The sequence below is a fragment of the Drosophila willistoni genome (assembly GCF_018902025.1).
Source record: "Drosophila willistoni isolate 14030-0811.24 chromosome 2R unlocalized genomic scaffold, UCI_dwil_1.1 Seg167, whole genome shotgun sequence".
NCBI classification, from domain to species: domain Eukaryota; kingdom Metazoa; phylum Arthropoda; class Insecta; order Diptera; family Drosophilidae; genus Drosophila; species Drosophila willistoni.
This window is the reverse complement of record NW_025814050.1, coordinates 15,306,380-15,328,328: the sequence shown is the minus strand read 5'-3', so window position 1 is coordinate 15,328,328 and position 21,949 is coordinate 15,306,380. Positions and strand designations below refer to the sequence as shown.

At 34.6% G+C, this 21,949-nt stretch overlaps 3 protein-coding genes across 3 annotated transcripts; 1 reads left to right on the top strand and 2 right to left on the bottom strand.

Moving 5' to 3' along the window:
• Positions 1-784: 784 nt before the first annotated feature.
• Positions 785-15,208, top strand: LOC6642061 (trifunctional purine biosynthetic protein adenosine-3). The gene is made up of 7 exons (XM_002065047.4): positions 785-1,225; positions 9,182-9,429; positions 9,493-10,142; positions 10,207-10,432; positions 10,732-11,153; positions 11,218-12,270; positions 13,623-15,208. The coding sequence occupies exons 1-7, from the start codon at positions 1,049-1,051 to the stop codon at positions 14,921-14,923; spliced, it is 4,077 nt and encodes a 1,358-aa protein (XP_002065083.1). The 5' UTR covers positions 785-1,048; the 3' UTR covers positions 14,924-15,208.
• LOC6642062 (pupal cuticle protein) lies at positions 3,777-4,428 on the bottom strand. Its single transcript, XM_002065048.3, has 2 exons — positions 4,417-4,428; positions 3,777-4,352 (listed from the first exon to the last, which is right to left on the bottom strand). The coding sequence occupies exons 1-2, from the start codon at positions 4,426-4,428 to the stop codon at positions 3,837-3,839; spliced, it is 528 nt and encodes a 175-aa protein (XP_002065084.2). The 3' UTR covers positions 3,777-3,836.
• An 845-nt stretch (positions 15,209-16,053) lies between the features above and the next one.
• Positions 16,054-18,420, bottom strand: LOC6642172 (dnaJ homolog subfamily C member 28). The gene is made up of 3 exons (XM_002065046.4): positions 18,331-18,420; positions 17,221-17,366; positions 16,054-17,158 (listed from the first exon to the last, which is right to left on the bottom strand). Exons 2-3 carry the CDS (start codon positions 17,320-17,322, stop codon positions 16,169-16,171), a joined length of 1,092 nt encoding a protein of 363 aa, XP_002065082.2. The 5' UTR covers positions 17,323-17,366; positions 18,331-18,420; the 3' UTR covers positions 16,054-16,168.
• Between the last annotated feature and the right edge of the window lie 3,529 nt (positions 18,421-21,949).

Below are 21,949 nucleotides of genomic sequence, written 5' to 3'. Positions count from 1 at the left end.
ACTCGGGTTTAAGAGAGGTTAGGACTTAAAAGTGCAAAAATAGGGGCTTTTTTTGAGGTTATGCAACAAACAAAAGTTTTTGATTTTTAAGTGTCAGTCTTAAAACTTTAAAAATATGACTAAATATTAAAATTTGTAAAATTATTACACACAAAAGTTTTTGGGATATTGCGAAAATATGAAAGTTGTTTAGGACGCCATTTTGCGAAACGGAAATTTCCCAAGATCAACAAAATTTTGGGAAATTTTTTGGTGTTCGTCATTTTGAGACTTTTTGTGAGGTGTATCCCTAAATCTTGTCCTGATTAGCAATTATCTACAACTTGCACAGATCAAGTTTAATTTCGAATTTTTCTTTAAAATGTTTTTTCTAGATTCTAGAAAACCTTATTGATGTGTTCCTATGCAAACTTTTCTTTACCCCCAGCATTGATATAGCCCCTTTTTTGGTGGAAAGGGGGATGGGGTGGAAGGTGTAGGTCATAAAAGAGGTTATCAAGCATGTTTTTGTTATTGCTTTGCAAAATTTTTATAAATGAATAACAAAAATAAATGTGCAATGTACCTCCCAGTGACGCTGTCCAGACTTTTCTTATCAGTCAACCACACACTCACACACACACACAAACACACTTTTATGTAGGTAGGTAGACAGGGGGAACAGTGGGTGTGGGCCGCCGCCTATACATATTTACATATATACGTAAAAAGTCACCTAGCTAGGCCTAGAGCTTCATATAAACATAAAAATTAATCCATTTCAATTCCAGATTTCAGTTGAAAGCGAAACGTCGAACGGTGCTGATCATAAAAACAAGAAAAAAATATAAACAGAGAGAGAGAGAGCATAAAGCTGTGCTTTTACCGTTTGTGTGTGTGTTATTTGTGTCTGCTCTCTCACGCTGGCTATCACTCCCGCTCTCTCGCTCTTGAAAAAAGCAACACGTGGGCGGCATAACGTTTTATAAAGAAAAATAACAAAACATAGGCCAAAAACGTGATTAAAATATTTCGTTAAATATTTTTTGTTAAAAAAAACTACAAAAAAATGTCACAGCGCGTCTTGGTTATCGGTAGTGGAGGACGGGAACATGCCATTTGCTGGAAATTATCGCAATCGAAGGCGGTATCTCGTATTTATGCTTTACCCGGCAGCTTTGGCATTGGCCAAGTGGAAAAATGTGAAAATTTAATTGCCAAAATATTGGATCCAAAGGATTTTGAGGTGAGTCTCGGCTTCTCTCTCTGTCTCTATGACCTCGAATTAACCTTCGCCCTCGTTTGGATGAGATGAGGATGATGATTTCTGTGTCAGTCTATGTGTGTGTCTTGGATAATTGAGACTCTCTTGTGTGTTTGCGGTGTCTCCAGCTGTTTTTTTTTGTTGCTAATTCGTTTTATGGCTTCTTTTGCAAAATATTTATGATCTGATCTCGAATTCTATGAGACTGTATGCCAAGTGGCTGGGCACAGAATTGCACAACATCGAGACCTTTTTTTTTTGCGCTGGCAAAGATCACTGCAATCAGATTGTGATTGCTGCTAATCGGTTATTCTTTATACCCTCTCGCCCACTGAGAGTGTATACGTTATCACTAGCAGTTGGTAACACACACACACACAAACACACACAGAAAAGGAAGCATTTTAACGATCGACTTACAAATAGTTTCCCCTTGTTAATTTCCATTTGAGTTCATACAACATCCGCTTAATATGACATTAAAAGCGAGGTTCCTTCGACATAGTCTTAATGTTATTATTATTATTGATCTGCATGGTACATATACAATCTGTATTTCCGTTTTTTTTTTTATTTTTATATTTTTCGGATGTTTATTTGATTATGTGCACTGTATTCTTTCCGCTAGCAAAAGTTTAAGCCAGTTTAATAGTTGAAGTCATTAAAAATTTAAATTTGTTTAAAGTTTAAAACATTTTTGAAATTTTGAAACTGTATTCGATTTAAAAGCTGAAACTATTAAATTCTTAGTCTTAAGCGGATTAATAATGAATATTTATATTACATGTTTTTCAAATCCCTTTGGGGAAACCAATTATTAATTTAAAACGGAAAGAGTTATTGAAATTATGTTTTGTTTATTGAATTAAAAACAAATTGAAGTGACAAAAAAAAAAAACATTTTTTTCTCGGAACGAGGGTTATTTGGAAAGTTCTCGCCCTTTAAAGTGTCAAATTAAAGCTTAAGCTGGCGTTTGATTCACCAGGGATATAATTCTAGTCCTGAACAGATTAAGAATTTTAGGAGTATTTGACTTTTGCTTTTAGTTTTGTAAAACACCGTTCTGATTTGCCGTTCGTGCGTAAATTACTCGTTGTTTCCTCGAAATTGGTAATATCGATATGTTACATATAGATATATTAAATATTTTCGATGGTTGTTCAAGAAAGACAAGTTGAAAGTTTACAATTTTCCTCCCATAACGAAAACTTTTAATACGATTAATTCAATAAGCCGAAGCCTAATTGAAGCTAAAGAAATAAAAATCTAAATAAATGTTCTCAACGAAAAAGATCCTCTTTATCTTTATTTCGATTAGGAGACAAAAACTTGGCATTATATGTATAACTAACGTTTAAACGGATTTCCTTCCCCTTAACCCTCTTGGTAAGAAGTTTTATTTTAGTATCCAAAATAGTTATAGAAAATATATTTTGCTTACATGAGAGTCCTGAAATCGTGATTTTATCCTGGGATACATATGTATATGTATTTCACCACCTTTAAAAATATTTGACTGTTTAAAATCTGAATGAAAAAAGCTTATAAAAGAATTCCAGTGCAAAATGTTAGCTTTTGTTTTAGATTATTAGAAATAATTTTCTAAATTTTCTTAATATTTTTTGAATTTTATGTACATTATCCCAAAGACATTTATAAACTTTTTTAATGCCAAATAGCTTCCTAATGTTTATTACATACATTATGGCGATTTTATTATATTATATTCTTTATTTCATCAACTAAAAATATTAACATATAAAATCATTAATTAAATAAACCTTATCTAAGCCAAATTTTCGATAGCTGTAAATAAAATTTCTTTCTTCCTTCTTCGTGATTTTAAAGTGATTTATAATAAATATTTATATTAAGGGGATTTTTTGGATTTATTAACATTTAAGAAAACCATTAATTAAATAAACATCTTTTAAACCCAAAAGATGATTTTTCTAAACGAATTTAAAGTTCAGTTTTAAGGATTAGAAATAAAGATTTTTGACTTAATCTTTATACTCTTAAAGAGTAAATTCCATAAAAACTTAGATAAACTGTGACTTAGAAAAAAATTAGCTACTGATTTTAATGCTTTAAAATCGCCTCAAAAGAAAAAGTACTTAATTTTTAAGCAGTAATTTAATATAAAATAAATATTTAATAATATTTAAGCAGTTAAATGGAAATGCATTTGAATAAAACTCGTTTTGTTAATATTAAAAACTCTTCGTATAGAATATCAAACGTAAAGTGAAAACAATAAATAATTTAAAATTTCATCACAACACACCCTTTACACCGCCATTAGCCCCCCCTCCAACTTGATTGATCTCAAATTCCTCCGTTAGATCATATTACGGCCAAATCACATTAGCGACTTTTGAGACGATCAAACCAGACTTGATATAAACAAAAACCATTTGCAATTAATACGCTTTGCAGTTGTTGTTGTTGTTGCTTAGCACTTCTATTTATTATTTTTAATTAATTGTTTAAAACGAACGAGAAGAGAAGAATTTAAAATAAAATGCACAATGTTTTTTTTTATTTGTGTTTTTCCCCCTAACCCAGCAGCAGTCTCTTCTCGTCGTCTCCTCAACGTCTCAAATGATTCGTTGTGGGTGGTGGATGCGTCAGATAGATCGTTTTCGGTGTCGTATTTGGTCTTGTTCTTGGTGTTGTTGCTTCTTCAATACTCCGTGTGTAGACATTAAAGGCAGCTGCATCATGGGCAACTGTTTTCAATTCACCCGTATAGTAATCCTTCACCTGATACGGATGTGTCCGGATATATTCCAATGCTCTTAGAATGTAATCCGGAACTTTGGGTATATGATCACCCACCGGATGGTAGCCGTATTCATCGGCCACATAGCGGACACTTATTTGTTCGCCCTCTGGGGATATATAACTGGAACCACCTTGCACCGAGATGCCACCCAAACCCGATTGGGAAGCTTGTATGCCATTCGATGTCTCATAGGCATAACGATAGTTGCCATCTTTTTGCACTTGAAGTTCATTTTGTAGAGTTCTGGTATTCCTATCCGAATCGGGTATATATGCACCATATAGCAATTGAATGCCACACAATAAAATTAAAAGATTGAACTGCAATTTGAAAAAAAAATCTCTTTTGAAATTGAAACGGAGTTTGTTTTTTCATTGATCTTACAAGCGATTCCATATTTTTGTTTTGTTCGTTTTTTTTGGGGTTTCTTCCCTTAGCTCCAGCTGCTTTAAAGTCTCGATATCAACTGTTTGCTAAGTGAATTGAATGCTTTCGTTTTTATACCCACAAAAATTCATTTTTTGTTTCTTTCTTCTTTTTTTGGCATTCTTCTTGTCGTTGTCTCGGAAACCCAGTTCCGACAACAACAACAACAATGGAATCGAAGCTCAGCTCTGCTCTGCTCGTCATCATCATCAACATCATCGTCATCTGTAGAGTCAGTCATAAATAAAATGATTTTATTTCTTATAAGTATTATTTTATATAGGTATTTGTCGGTGCTGCAATTCCTAAAGTGTGGGTTTGCCTTAAAACAAAAAAAAAAACACAAAAAACCAAAGATATATAAAAAAGAAGAAAAGATTAACAGAAAAGACAAAAAAAAAAAAAAGAATTAAGCTAAAATTTTTTCGTGAATGGTTTTTAGTGTGTTTATTATGCCCTACTCGAAGGTTAGGGCACTTACATTTTTATATGTATTGTGGCTGATCTTGAAAATATATAGACATATATGTACATATGAGATATCCTCATATTGCCTTGATTCGGGATATCATTTGGAATCGGTCAAAGATCATTGAACTGGCTTTAAATGCTTTTCATATTTGTCAACTCTGAATGAATCGTGAATACTTATGTATATACTTAAAATTCATTAACACCTTTCATGGAGAGGAAACCAATAAATCCTTTTTTGATTTCGATTTCATTTCCATTCAGTAGGTACTTTTAAATTAATTAAATAACACTAGTTTACATCAAATAAATAAATATTTATAAAAGTGATTTTTAGGAGATATTAAAAATCGTTAAACACAAAAAGGACAGCAGTTCTTTTTTTTTAACCACCGTTTTTGAAATAATCGGAAAAGGCATTATGTTTTTACGCTTTTGCTTGAGATATTCGTTAGTACAGTGCAACTCAACTAAATAGGTTCGAGTTTCTATTAAGGTTTCAAACGTTGTATCTCTTTAACAAGCACTTCGATTTACCAATAAGTAAATTTTGTTATATAAAAAATCAATCTAAAATATCAAAACCAATAAAATAATAAAGTTTCTGATTAGTTACTTTTTTTTTATCATTTTTAATAATTTTTTTCAAAACATATATAAGTAGTAAATCCCTTTTTTATGGGTTTTTTCATTTATAATCTTTTTAAGTTTTTTGGCGCTTTCAATAAGTCTTTTTACCCTAGCTTCACGAGCGTTTACGCCGCATTCTCTCCTAATTTAAGACAATTCATAAGATAAGTCATCTTGTTACCAATTTTTTATCTTCATTCCAGTCATATTTTTCCATAGTCTGCTTTATTACAGAGAAAATTATTTACAATGTTTGAACTTCGAGCAATTTGAAGAAATTTTTGTAAGCCAGATTTTATATAACCTTTTATTTAAACTTTTTCAAAATTGTTTAAAGGTTTCTCGCGACCCATTTTACCAAAAAAGGTACAAATTTCAGAAAAATTGTTAAAACCTATTCAGTTGAGAGGCACTGTATAAAATTTTAAATTAGTTAATTTTTATAATATTCTTCCATAAAAATTATATATTTTTTCCCAGCTTAGAGTTTTTTAATTTATTAAGTTTCCATATCATTGTAAAAGCCAAAACATTACTTTTCCCATTATGTATTTATTTATTTATAATGTGATTGGGCAGTTATTATAAATTACAGCCAATCTCTCTTATTAGCTATAGCTACTAGGCTTTAAGTTAATTCCCATTATGTAATAATCATGTTGCTAGAGAATACTGTTAACGAGAATTTCACAAATATCGAAAACAAATTACTGAAATTACTGCAGAAGAGTCTTAATTTTCAAGGTTCACTTGATGACATTAATTTTTGTATACCAGTGTAATATATAATATATATTAAAAATATAATTTAATTGTTTTCGCTCTACTTATATGGAAATTTAAGATTGTATTAAAATGGAATTGAATGTTGATCAAAAATACATAATATGTATATCAAAACTTTAAATCACAAGTCATATACATACATATCTTGATTTTTATCAGAGGCGAGATCAGATCTAAGTTTTTTTCTTTTGATAGATCGATTGAAAAATCTGTTATTAATAAAGAAATTCATAATTTTTGGGTATTATTTTCCATCGTTTATCCTTCGAGTATCCGTCACTAATTTCCAATAAATATCTTTCCACCTTTTAAATCCGAATGCCCAATTTATCTACTTGCGATTTCAATATTGGCAAAAATTCTATCTAATATGCTTTAGTTATTAATTTAAATAATTAAATATAATAATACGTATAGCAACTTCAATTAATTGCTGCATTTTGGCTATTTTGAATTCCAAATTGAGTCCTTGATAGTTTCTTGACTCGTAATGATTTTATTTAATTTGTTTATGCAATCATCAATCTAACTATAAACTATTCTCTCAACTGATTCAATTAGTTCATCTCATTCTCAAATTTTAGTCAAATCCGTTTTCTTCTTAATTCACCAAAGCGTATCTAATTTTCAACTTTAATCCGCAAGCAAAATATTTCTTCTTTTCTTGGTGTTTTGGCAACATTCTTTTTCGCTCCCCCTCAGCCAAGAATCCACATACATCAGTTAATTTGCATATAATACAGTAAATCATTTGCTCACTCTGTAAAGCATAAAGACGAACAACGTTCTAACCAAATTTGGCAAGTGGTCAGAGAACTTTAACAAAAATACAGAAAAAAAAAATAAAATACTCAACTTTTTTTTTTGTTGCCTTTCGCTTGACCTTCGTTACGGGAAATTAAAACCTTGGCCGGGTTTACCATAAACAAAAAAAAAACGACTTAATAAAGATATCAAATATTTATATACCCTACATTTATGTAGATGGAAGGGTATATTATGAGATTTCCAAATGAACCCTTTTTCTGTATTTGGAAAAAAGGTTTGAGATTGATTAAAGACTAATAAAATATTGAAAAAATTTATGTTGGTTTATTAATTAATTATTATTTGAATCATTTGTCTTAATGCTTTTAAAACTTATTAACAATCTATGAAAAAGATTGTGTGATCGATAAATTATTGGAAAAAGACCTAAGGGTTTGAAAATGCATCTAATTTAATTTTTAAACTTTTGTTATTAACCGGCTCGATATGTGTCGATTATCGGTTTAACTTTTTCCAGAATCAGTCTTAAAGTTCTATTATCATCTTTGCTTAATAATCAAAATAGCCATACCATATCTGCAATGCTAAAACTGGTTGAGAATTACATGAAAACAAAGCAAAAAAAGAATAAACAAACCTTACATTGCCAAAAAAAAAGCTTTTCTAAGCATTTCCTAAGGTCTCTTTAGTTAAAGTTTAGCTGTATAATCAAAATCTAGTGAAATTATGCAAAAAATTTGTTTTTATATTAGAATCTATCAACTTATTGAATAGTTCTTGACTAGAAAAATGTAGACCATAAATATCTCGTGAAAATTCGACCTCCTCTGGCCACTGAGAGTCAACTTTCCATGGTTTTTTTTATCATTTTTTGGGGTTTACAGGGTTTTCACAAATTCGTCGCCTTAAATTAAGTTATGAAAATTTTTAAGCTCTCTCTTACTTAGCAGCTGATCCGTGTGAACGATCTTGAACTCGGCGACAATCACAAGAATAAAATGAGGTGGGGGGACGCGGTGGGATCGGAAGGATGATGAGGTATGAATGTGTTAAATGTTCTGGAACGTCGATGATTTTGCAATTGCGACTGTTTTTAGTCGCAAAGTTGGCGCCAATTCGAATTAGAATCGAAATCACACGCTCCAATATCTTCCAATTTACCGCAAAACCGGATCATGTTCATCAGGGCCTGGTTTATTGACATGATACATAGCTGCCGGCTTAGTCAGTTCAATTTAAAATTCTGATTAAGTGCAAGACAATGCACCTAAAGCCAAACCTCCACCGTTCAGTCTTAGTCTAATGGCAAAACAATTAGGAAGGCATTTAATATTTTTGGCGACAAATTGATGATGGAACCGGTTCCATTATTGTTGAGTTTTCTTCTTCTTTTTTTGGGGATTGCCAGCTTAGAGAGCGAGAGGCTGACTGATCTGGAATGTTGTTGTCAATTCTGACCTGGTTTCATTATGAACAATAAATTATCATTTGAAGACTCTAAATCACCCAATTATATAATTAAATTTATAATAAAAAAGATAAAAGATATCAAGTTAATAAGTATTATTCATGGTAATCCATGACATTGTGTTTTTTCTTGAAACCAAAAAGTTCTTAAATATAAAAAATGGTTAAATAGAAAGGTTAAACTAAATTAGAAAGTCTGTTAATAAGCTTAGATAAAGATAAGCTTTTTAAGGGAAGGAGTTTATGTAGGTGCCATATAAGCTAAGCAACTAAGAGCTTGTTTTTTCCCTTGTAAGTCCTGATATTTAAAGCATTGCCCCCTAAAATATGCAATAGGCAGTCCAAGAATGAGCTTTTCAAAACATATGAAGTAATTTTCGAATGTCTTGTGAAGAAACATTAAACCTCGAAGTAATAATTTATAAATTTGTTGAAAACAATGATTATTTTTCCAGCCCGTGGCATACTTTAAGGGGCAAAGTTCTTCCCATTTCACAGATTTACATCCACCTATAGCAATGGGTATATAAATAATTTGAAAACTATGTAGTTTAGGTTTTTGAATATTAAATAGATTCTTTAACTGTTCTTTCGATTGCAGGGCATAGCCAAGTGGAGCAAGCTCAATGATATATCTCTGGTTATTGTTGGACCTGAAGATCCTTTAGCTTTGGGCCTTGGTGATGTTTTACAAAAGGCGGGCATTCCATGTTTCGGCCCCGGCAAACAGGGAGCTCAAATTGAAGCCGATAAAAAATGGGCCAAGGACTTTATGTTGCGTCATGGTATACCAACGGCACGCTACGAAAGTTTTACGGATACGGAAAAAGCTAAAGCATTTATAAGAAGGTAAGAGCAAGAGGATAATATCATCTTTAATTGTGACTCAATCGTTGTCCTTTGCTCCAACAGTGCTCCATATCAGGCATTGGTGGTTAAAGCTGCTGGCTTGGCGGCTGGTAAAGGTGTTGTGGTTGCTGCCAATATAGAGGAAGCATGCCAGGCAGTTGACGAGATATTGGGACAACTAAAGTATGGTCAGGCCGGGGCTACTTTGGTGGTGGAAGAACTGCTAGAGGGTGAAGAAATATCCGTATTGGCCTTCACAGATGGTAAGAGTGTGCAAGCCATGCTACCAGCACAGGATCATAAGCGTTTGGCCGATGGTGATAATGGACCCAATACCGGAGGAATGGGTGCCTATTGTCCATGTCCGTTGATAAGTCAACCAGCTTTGGATTTGGTCCAAAGAGCTGTACTCGAGCGAGCTGTCCAGGGCTTGACAAAGGAACGAATCTCATATCAAGGTGTACTCTATGCGGGTCTCATGCTGACACGCGATGGACCGCGCGTATTGGAATTCAATTGCCGCTTTGGTGATCCGGAAACGCAAGTGATACTCCCCTTGTTGGACTCTGATCTCTTTGAGGTCATGCAGGCATGTTGTACGGGTGAATTGGATAAATTAACTTTACAATGGCGAAACGGTGTCAATGCTGTTGGTGTCATTCTCGCCAGTGCCGGCTATCCAGAGACATCGACCAAGGGTTGTCAGATTACTGGTAAGCTTAACTCAACTCAAAAAACGATGACATTAGTTTATTTCGTTTTTGTTTTTTTTCGTAGGTCTCCCAACTGCCAATACTTCAACTCAATTGGTTTTCCATAGCGGTCTCTCGGTTAATGCCCAGAATGAACCTCAGACCAATGGTGGTCGTGTCCTGATTGCAATTGCTTTGGACTCAAGTCTAAAGGTGGCAGCAAGTCAAGCCACCAAATTGGCGGCGAGCATTAAATTTTCTGGAGCTGGTGCACAATATCGTACGGATATTGCCCAAAAGGCTTTCAAAATGTAAATGCGAATTTGAAATTTCAACAATTTAATCATAATCATTCAAAAATACTTGAAACTCGAGGCATTTGATCATATTCATCATATAGAGGAGAATTTAATGAATATCTCTACTCAATGATAATAAAATAGCTTTCATAAAGGATGAATAATAAAAAAAAACCCTTGATTAACATTTGTATAATAAAAACTTAAGCCTAGGGCTAGTGAGAAACATTTAACCTGTCGAGTTTTTGGGATATTTTGTTATAAACTAAAACATTTTCTAATACACTTTGCCTTTTTTGTAACCCAATTAGGGCCTTGGCTTCGGCTCCCTCGCTAAGCTATAAGGACAGCGGTGTCGATATTGATGCTGGCGATGCCTTGGTTCAACGTATTAAACCCTTATCCCGTGGCACTCAACGTCCCGGGGTATTGGGCGGCTTGGGTGGCTTTGGTGGTCTGTTTCGTCTAAAGGAACTTGCCTACAAGGAACCAGTGATTGCTGAAGTTACCCAAGGAGTGGGCGCAAAAATTCAATTGGCCTTACAGCATGAACTCTATGAGAATGTTGGCTATGATCTATTTGCCACATGTGCCAATGATCTGCTTGAGCTCGGAGCCGAACCGGTTGCATTTCTGGATTATATAGCTTGCGGCAAGTTGCAAGTACCCTTGGCAGCGCAATTTATTAAGGGCATGGCTGATGGTTGTCGTGATGCACGTTGCGCCTTAGTTGGTTAGTTAAAAGTTTGTTAATTCAAATGTTCAGTTATTGAAATGAAATGAAATTTTAATTTTAGGTGGCGAAACTGCTGAAATGCCTTCATTGTATACACAAGGACAACACGATATGGCCGGCTATTGTGTGGGTGTTGTGGAATCATCTAAAATTTTGCCACGCTTTGATCTCTATCAACCAGGAGATTTGGTTGTTGGACTGCCAGCCTCGGGTCTACATTGTGCTGACTTTAATGACCTACTCACCCAATTGAAGGCTGCTAAAATTGATCTAAAGCAACGTTCACCCGTCGAAGGTGGGGCTGATGGCTTGAGTTTGGCTCAGGTTTTGGCCACACCTACACAAGTTTATGTGCAACAATTGCTGCCACATTTACAGGCCGGAAACGAGATAAAGGCTTTGGTGCATATAACCCATGGCCTACTTAACGATGTGCGTCGTCTATTGCCCGCTGGTTATGAGCTAACATTAGACTTTGGAGCTGTACCCATACCACAAATATTTGCTTGGTTGGCTGGACAATTGAAATGGAGTGCTCAAGCATTGCTTGAGAATCATAATTGTGGCATTGGAATGGTTGTGGTTCTGCCACGGAGTAGTCAACTGTGGCGCACATCATTGCCAGGGGCAAAAGTCCTGGGCGTACTACATCGTTCTCAGACAGAAACTTCAATTCTGCAAGTGCGCAACTTTGAAGATCAATTGGAACGTTTGGCAAAACCATTTGGAGGTCTGGGTCAGGGGGAAAGAAAGCTTACACCAGAATTGATGGAAATTCCCGTAAAAGATCTTGATATACCCGTACGTTCGGATTGTTTCACAAATTTGACGGGACGTCGCTTGACACGGATTCCTGCGCAATACAAGGATCCCATACTTATACTTGGCACCGATGGTGTTGGTACGAAATTGAAAATTGCCCAACAAACTGGACGAAATGGTAGTGTTGGCATCGATCTGGTGGCCATGTGTGTCAATGATATACTCTGCAATGGCGCTGAACCCTTTAGCTTCTCCAGCTATTATGCATGCGGCAAATGGGATGAGAAACTGGCCATAGAAGTGACAAATGGTGTTCTAGAGGGCACAAGGCAAGCGAACAGTAGTTTTATAGGTAAGCAAGAGCATATATAGCATAATATGAGTGCTCCCTTTTTAAGGAGTGAATAAGTTGAATTAGTCGCTCACTTAACTACTCGTTCTCTTTTCACTCTCCTGCTTAGTTGCTTACTCACATGATCACTTACTTACTCACTTAAATAGTTGATCAATGATTCATTGCTCTTGTGTTCAGCAAGAGAGTCAAAAACTTTAGTTTAGTCCTTCATTTGTTGACTCCTTTGTCAGTTGCTCACTATATTGTATATTTATTCACTCACTCATTAGTTCAGTTGCTCAATGACTCGCCGTTTTCATTTGTTCATAGAACGATTTCTATATATACACAGCAAAATAAACACAAAATAAATGGGCCACAGTTTTAAAATTGAGAGACAACTAAGTCCACAATAAACCGAACATAGAATATTTTAGATAGTCGAAGATTTCTTTATCATTTTCTCATCATGAGGTAAGAAAAACACATTATGAAAAGCAAAGAGAGTCCTTGGACAAGTGAGGCTATGAACGCATGATGAACTGAACAAGTGGGTTAATGAATAACTGAGTCAAGTGAACAATGAACAATTGAGGCAATGAATAATAAACAATGAACAAGAGAAGCAATGATCGAATGAGCCAATGAACAAATGAGGCAATGAACAATTGAGGCAATAAGCAAGTGATGATATAAGCAAGTGAGGCAAAGAACAACTAAGTCTATGAACATATAAAGCAAAGAATAGGTGAGGCGATGATCAATTTAGGCAATGAATATGTGAGGCAAAAAACACTTAACGCAATGAATAAATGAGGCAAAGAACAAGTGAGTCAATAAACAGACAATACATAAATGAATCAAATGAACAATTGAGGCAATAAGCAAGTGATGTTATGAATAAAAGAGGCAAAGAATGAGTGAGTCTATGAACAAATAAAGCAAAGAACAAGTCAGTATATGAACAAAAAGCAAGAATATGTGAGGTAATGATCAATAGAGGCAAAGAACAAGTGAGCCAATAAACAAGTGAGACAATGAACAAATGAGGCAATGAATAAACGAGTCAATAAACACTTGAGGCAATGAATAAATGAGGCAAAGAACAAGTGACTCAGTAATCAAGGAAGCAATGATCGAATGAGCCAATGAACATATGAGTCAATGAACAATTGAGGCAATAAGCAAGTGATGTTATGAATAAGAGAAGTAAAGAAGCAGTGAGTCTATGAGCAAAGAATAGGTGAGTCAATGAAAAAGTGAGAAATAAGTGAATCAATGAACAACTTATCATTTATGAGTGACCCTAGACTAGTGTATAGGTTTGTCCTGTAGGCAATATAAATAATCCTTATTCTTAATCATTTCAGTTTCCCATAATGCCGCTCTACCATTGCTTTATGAGCCACAAGTCTATGATTTGGCTGGTTTTGCTCTAGGCATAGCAGAACGTTCTGGTATTCTGCCACGTCTGGAGGATATCCAGCCACGTGATATACTTATTGGATTGCCGTCGTCGGGAGTGCATAGCAACGGCTTCAGTTTGGTTCATGCCGTCCTAAAGCGTGTTGGCCTCACCGTCGACGATCCATCGCCTTTCAGTCAAAAGACATTGGGGGAAGAGCTCTTGGTGCCTACAAAAATTTATGTCAAAGCTTTGTCCACACTTTTGGCCAGACCTAATCATGGTATCAAGGCATTGGCTCATATAACAGGCGGTGGCCTTAGTGAGAATATACCAAGAGTTTTACGCAAGGAATTGGCTGTACGCTTGGATGCGAATCGTTATCAATTGCCTCCAGTTTTTGCCTGGTTGGCGAAAGCTGGAAATATCACACCCACAGAATTGCAAAGGACCTATAATTGTGGATTGGGCTTAATTTTGGTGGTCAATAACACGGACACGATGAATGTGCTAAACGAATTGCGTTATCCTCAACGTGCAGTGGTTGTGGGAGAGGTAACTCTGCGCAAAGATCCAAAGAAACCACAGGTTTATGTTGAGAATTTCGAAGCCGCTTTGGCCAGAACTCAAAAGCTTATGGCCAAACCCCGACGACGTGTGGCCGTCCTAATCTCTGGCACTGGCAGTAATCTTCAGGCCCTCATTGATGCCTCACGTGACTCGTCTCAATGCGTTCATGCCGATATTGTTCTGGTCATAAGCAATAAGGCAGGCGTTTTGGGTCTAGAACGAGCCGCCCGCTCTGGTATTCCCTCGCTGACCATTTCTCACAAGGATTTCCCCACTCGAGAGGATTATGATGCTGAACTCACGCGCCATTTGCAGGCAGCTAATGTGGATATTGTTTGTTTGGCCGGTTTCATGCGAGTCCTTAGTGTACCCTTTGTTCGCACTTGGCGGGGACGTCTCATTAACATTCATCCATCTCTGTTGCCCAAATATCCGGGGCTAAATGTTCAAGCTCGGGCCTTGGAGGCGGGTGAAAGAGAATCCGGTTGCACTGTCCATTTTGTGGATGAAGGTGTCGATACTGGAGCGATTTTATTGCAGGCTCCTGTACCCATTTTACCCAACGACGATGTCGATGCATTGACCCAACGTATTCATCAAGCCGAACATTGGGCCTTCCCGCGTGCATTGGCTCTGCTGGCCAGTGGCTCCGCACAATTGGGTCCGGACGGAAAGTGCCTAAGCAAGGACCAATAACAGATTTTACAAGCAATTTATGTAGGTATAGAAAGAGTGACTCTTAGATAACAAATCTGACTAGGGACTTCTTCAAAAAGCGAAACGATCATCTATTAATTTATCAAAAATCAAATAAAGAAGATTTATAACATTTGTTTTGATTATACTAACTTTGGTCGTGCTGAAGTTTGTACATATACCCTTACATATATTATACAATTTTTATTATAAATTTGACAACTATATTAAATATTCATTTGATTTTGATAAAGTATGAAAGATGTATGAATTTTCCTTGTAAAATTAAATTTATTTTTACTAAATCGTGATTTTCTTAGAAAATAGGAAATAGTTTTTGAAAGTTTAGCTTCTGATGCATAAACTGATATATGAATTTTAAAAATCTGTCGAAAATTGACACTCCTACAAATTCACAAAGTTAGTGTTATGTGAGAATATTTGGCATTTTTTATTTCCTTGTCAAAAGGCTATATGATATAGTTACCCGATCTTAACAGAATTTGTCATAGTTATCAGTAAGTACTAACAAAATTTACATTTTATGACAATTTTTGGGAAAATAACAAAATTTTTGGTACAAAACATCATTTTCGAGCAAAGCTTTGTATGGAAACTATATTATATGGTAGTCCGATCTTTAAAAAATTTGCTATAATCATAATTAAGTGTATTACATTAACAAATATTCATTTTTTTGACAAGCGCTTGGAAAATAACAATATTGTTGGTATAAAACATAATTTTTGAGCGATGTTTTCTATGGAAATTAGTAGTCCGATCTTTAAAAAACGTAGTATAATCATAATTTAGGGTATCAATTTAACAAATATTCATTTTTTTGACAAACGCTTGGAAAATAACAAAGTTATTAAACTAAAAACCTATTTTCGACAGATTCTTCCTTTGGATGTATGAAATAGTTTTGATCAAATTTAACAAATATATTAATATCATTTAAATAAAAAATATTATTATAAACATTGCTGGATAACAAAATTTTTGATATATATCACTGTCATTTCGTCGTGTGGATCAAAAATATATATAACATTTTATATAGAGATAGTTATTTCAATGTTTTCCCCTCTTCTGATCAGAAGTACCTCTTTTGTAAGGGTATAAAAATATTATTTTATGATTGTTTCATTTATTTAACACAATTTTAAATTAGGAAACTACAAACTATTATCACCAAATTGTTGCATGTCACAGCTAACTTTTACTACTAACAATTGTATTTGTTTATAGAAAACCAAAAAGGGAAAAGAAATGGCCACCATCATTATTTGGAGCATTCTGAGTATTATTATCCTTGGATATTTTAATAGGACGTTTCACCTGACGCTGCAAATCGGTTTCCTTGAATATTCTCTCTGCCATGGTATGGAGACGCAGGCGAAAGAATTGTTTATCCATTATGGGTACAATTAAATTATATTTATCTATAAGTTTATTGATTTGTTGACATTCCTCCTCATGCTGGTCGGCGAAGGATTGCCATTCGGACTGTTCTTTGGGACATTGTAATGGCCATTCACTGTAGTAGATGCGCTCTGAACGCAATTTTTCTTTCAATTGATGCACTGCATCTCGTATATCCTTGCCAAGCGATATCCATTCGGGTGTGAAACCATTATCTAGCATAATTTTATTCAACTTGTGTGTGGTAAAATCCAAATAGGGATTCTGGGATTGGGTTGACGATAAGGGTTTGCCCGAACCACTCAAATTATTGAAATCTCCCTTGGACATTGACTCTTGGATGAGATCTTCGACAACCCGCTCAAAGCCATATTTAGTCTTAATGGCATGTTTACCATAATATTTGCCACCTTTTTGCATTAGCGTAGCTTCGCCGGCAGCTGCTTTCTCCAGGCGATGTTCCAATACCCTTTCCTGGGCCTTCATGGCACGCACCTGTTGATATTGCTTTTGCCGCTGAAAGGGTGTTCCCACACCGATGCCATCATTCGATAGATATTGACGATGCTGTGGTGCCGTGTGTTTAATATCAAATTCCATTTCATCCTCTTCATTCTCCTGTATATTACGGCGACCTTTGGCAAATTTCTCCTGCAATGTTTTGAAAGCCTCATCTACTTGCTGGAACCGCTCGATGCTTGCCTCTGTGGTGTCCGCATCGGGGTGAACACGTTTCACCAAATCCAAGTAGGCCAAACGCACGGTATCCTGGTCGGCGGATTCATGTACACCCAAAATGCGAAAACATTCCTAGAATCAAGAGGATTGTATAGTTAGAAAAACCAAGGCCAGGACAACTGTTGATGGTTTACCTGATAGACATCGCGACGTTTCATATGTATGGTCCTTCGGAATATCAAATTGGATTTTAATATAAAATTTCCCAGTAGATTTCCAGCCTTTAATTGTAGCATCGTTTTTTTAGTTTCTGATATTTTAACTTACTCGGCAGAGTTTCCTATTTTATAAACACAAACAAGAATATCAATACTACTTTGATGTGTTTGTTCTTAAATATTTATATAATAATAATTAATTAATAAACTCAAACCACGAACTGTACAATTCTAATCGAACAATAAAAATCCTGGATCCATTCCATAGTTTTACTAGTCCTTGTAAAATATATAAAATATTTAGGAATTGAGAGAAAGATAATTTTCTTTTTTTCTTATCCTATTTTATTTCGGTGATTTCAGAGATCAGCAACGAATCGTGAATACTTTCAATATTTCATTGCACAAAATAAACAAAATTTTATACAATTTTTTTTTAATGTGTGAAATTTTCTTCCAAATTGGAATTCGGGAATTTTTTTTAAATTTTAGCATCTAAGAAAGTTTTTTTTTGGGACATTCCAACAACTGTTTAAGAGGTAAACAAATTTTTTGGGTGTACACTCATGGACAAAAAAATAGGTGTGAATATTCACACTCAATACTAATACTGCATTCGGTAAAATTAAGTTTAAGTTTCAGACTGACCAGGACGTAGTTCGGATATTAATCCGATAGTTAATCTTTGGGTCATATGTATTGACTCAACAGGTTTATGTCAACGGGAAGCAATATCGTAAGTTTAATGAACTTTAAGAAAACTATTATTCAAAAATTGAGGAAAAACTGGACATACCAATGACAACAATATAGTTCAATACTTATTGTTAGTAAATTCATTGAAAGAGAGGGCCTATTCAACACAATCTTTCAGTTAACAGTTATTTCAGATGATATTTGGGTTTTTTTATTTAAATATTAAGACATAAATTATATATTTGGTTGAATTTTTCCACTTTTGTCCTAAGTAATCCGGTTTAGTTGTTATAATAGGCAACGTAGTGTAATTCCACTCACTTATTTCGCGCACCTTACTCTATTTACATTTAGATGTAATAACATTTTGCACATTGGTAAAGTTTTTACCTTTTCTTGCTGCACTTTACTATTACTCAGAGAGGGAAAGCAGAGGGCATTATTTGGCGCTTATACACAATAATAAATATAAAAATAAAAAGGGTTTCTTATTTATTTAATTAATTTTATTAAATTTTCGTTTTATTTAAAGTTCGAGAGCACAGCTGTTGAATCGTGAGCAGGTTTGAGGATGTTCGATAACTATCGGAAGCGATCGAACCCATTATAACGGGTGCAACTCAAACATGCCCACCACCACCAAACGAACCAAATAAAAACAAATAAAATATCTCCCGTACAAATTCGAAAACAAAAACAAAACTAAATACGCAAAAAAAAGTAAAGACAACAATATAGTTAACACATAAAGAGGCCGAGTGGCAAGTGACGGTGCAAAATGAACGAATGAAACATTTAGTTTAATAAATAAAAAACAAAATACAAAAAAGGCAAATGAAAAAAAAAACTTAGAAATTTTTTTTCGTAAGCAATGCCTCTAATGTTGTCTCGTTCGCACAGCAGAATTACTAGTTGCTGTGTGTGTGTGCGTGTGTGTGACTTTGACTGCTGCTGCTGCAGTTGGCGTATGTGATTTTGTGATTAAAAAGTTAATGAAACAACACAAGAAACCTCAGCCTATTTTAAATTGTGCAACAAGAAAACAAAATTGAAGAGATGTGGCTAATGTTAATAACAACAATATTAATGAGAAACACACTCCCAACACAGCAAACAACAACAACAACACACCAACAACAACAAAATGAGCACAAATGCATATGTGTGTGTGGGTATTTCTGTTAAAAGTCTTGCAAAGTAAATCGAAAAGAAAGAAAACGTAAAAGGTAAGTAAAACACACACAGAAAACTCAATTGTTATAAACAAAATGTGTCAAAAGTTCGAAATGGCAGTGGCCACCCCCCCTTACCGCTCCCCCCTCATGGTGCTCTCTTTCTCGCAATACTCTTCCTCTCTCTCGGAGGCTCTCACTGACAGTCGTTCTCCCACTCTCTCCCGCCACGCCGTTATAAAAGTAAAAAACGAAAAGCAAAAGAAATTAATTCTCTGGCATGCCCAAAAACAAAAAGGAGAAAAAAAATTAATTTTAATTTGCTATGCGCAGCGAATTCGCGCGCAAAGGCAAAAAAAAAAAAAACAACAACAACAACCACATAGTAATAAACGTCAAATGCCAGACGAACAAGCCGCTCTCTCGCGCGCTCTTTAGTTGTCATTGTGTTTGATTTGTTTTTGTCTAACGCTGTTTTTTTTTTTTTGGTTTGTCTTTTGGTTTTGAATTTTATCTGTTGCAAAAAATAAAATTGGCTTTTACCTTTATCAGCCATTTTTAGTGTTTGCCTGTATTCAATTCAATTATTTATTCATTTATTTTTATTTCATTTTCTTATTAGCTTTGAGTGAACAATCAGGAGTTGGGGGCAACCACAAACACACACACCTTGAGGGTGCAATTCTGATAAGATTTTGTTTTAATTGCTTGACAGCGGACATTCCAATAGCCCACAAACACACACACACACACAAACAATTTCTTATTGAAGGCAAGAAGAAAACTTGCACTTAAGAAGTAAAAACAAAAGGGAAATTTGGTAATGCTTTTTTTTATCAATTGATTGAAATCAATAGCTAAGTTTTGCTCTGAGTTTTAGAGATTTTTTTGTTTCTTCTGTGTAATAATACAGAGAATACATATATTGATCGTGATTGATCGATTTACAAAATCATACATACATACATACATATTTAATCATACATATGTATGTTCATATGTATAATCAAACTTTAATACAATTCATTCGAAGATATCTAATATAAATCAAGTTATTACTTTACTCAAAATGCATTTACATAATAATCATGTTTTATATATGTATGTAAATTTTGTTTACATCAGGATGGTTATTAATAAGAAGCTCTTTTTTTACTGTATGAAGTTAGTTTTATGTCAATTTGAACTTGAAATTAGGATGGCTAAGACGCCAATGGGAATCAAATATACGTCATGAAATTGATTCATGAAATCAAATTACAAAACAATCCACAAAAGAAAAAGAATACGAATATATACATATGTGGGGCGGGGGGTACAAATGACTAGTAAACGTAGTAAAAAGAGTTGTCGTTTTTGTTGTTGTTTTTGTTTTGTTTGTTGTGGCTGTTTCGCTTTTGTTCGCACGATTTCAAATTCCAATGCAATGGCAACACTAGCAGCAGAAGAAGAAGACTTATTGCCATCTCTACCTCTCTCTCTCCCTCTCTCGTAATTAAAGGTTTTAACATTTGCCGCTGCTTATTTATCTATAACATTTTCTATTTATTGCTAAAAATTTGACATAATTTTTATCAGACTTTCTTATTTAAATTAATTTCTTTTTAACATAGTTAATGTAATCATCTTAAGTCGCTGTTAAATTTGATTTCGGTTTATTTAACAGCTGCTGTTTCTCTTTCTCTCTATTGTCTCGCTCTTTCGCAAACTCTCAAGCATGCGCAGTGAGAGAATGCCAGAGAAATAAATAAGTTAAAATAAACGGAATGAAAAAAATTAATAAAATTTGCCTCATTTTCGCGCGCTCTCTTTCTCTCTCTCTCTCTCTCGTGTCATGCTCTTTTGGCCGTCTGATGTTCAACTCACTTGTTTGAGTTCGACTACTTCGCTCGATTTCGACTCCTTTGCTCGATGTTGGTACTATTTTCCACGATTTTTACTCTTTTGTATGAATTGGACTCTTTTGTTGCTTGTTCGATCAAACATCTTCACCCTCTACCAGTGTTGCCGTTTTTCCCGAGCAAAAAAAAAACAAAAAACAAAAACAACATGTCAGTTCACCGTTAAACTTCAAGACCAACGCCGTCGCGCGGTTCGTAAAAATTAATAAAATTTTGCCGTCGCCGCGCCGCTAATAAAAAAAATTATCAAAAAAATAAGCAAAAATATATATATAATATATAAAACAAAATATATGAAGTGAAGTGAAAATATAGTGTAATTTTTTGCAAGCGAATAAAGTGCAATAAGTGATGCAAAAAGTGAAAATGGAAAAGCATTAAATATATAAGCAAAAAATTTAAATAAATTAATATCAAATATGTAAGTTCCTGTTTCCAAAATGAAAAAAATTAATGAATAAAGTGTAACAGTAAATTAAATTAATAGAACATGCCGCGTTGTTCTCGTTGTCGTTGTTGCTTGGAGCCGTTTCCGTGTCCCTTCACCCACCCCCCCATTTATCATCTAATCTAACCCTAAATCTCAACCCACCCTCCTCTTTCCCCCCGCCGCCCACTAGTTAAACACACGCTGTTGTCTTCTCTCTTGTTTGTTCTCTTTCCCGTACACGCACACATTGAGCATTTATTTAAATTTTATTGAAATTAATTAGCAAACCATTTGAAAAATTTCGCTTTTTTCGCCCTTATTTTTTCTTGTCTTATTTTATGTTGTCTTTTCATTTTTGTATCCAAAAAAACACGGATATGAAATAGAGAGAAACACAAAAAAAAAAAGTGAAATGCGACTTTCAAACGGCACTTGCTTGTGTTCCCCCTCTCTCGCTCCTATACTTTTACATATATGTACATATGTAAGTAGTTGCTCTTGGCATA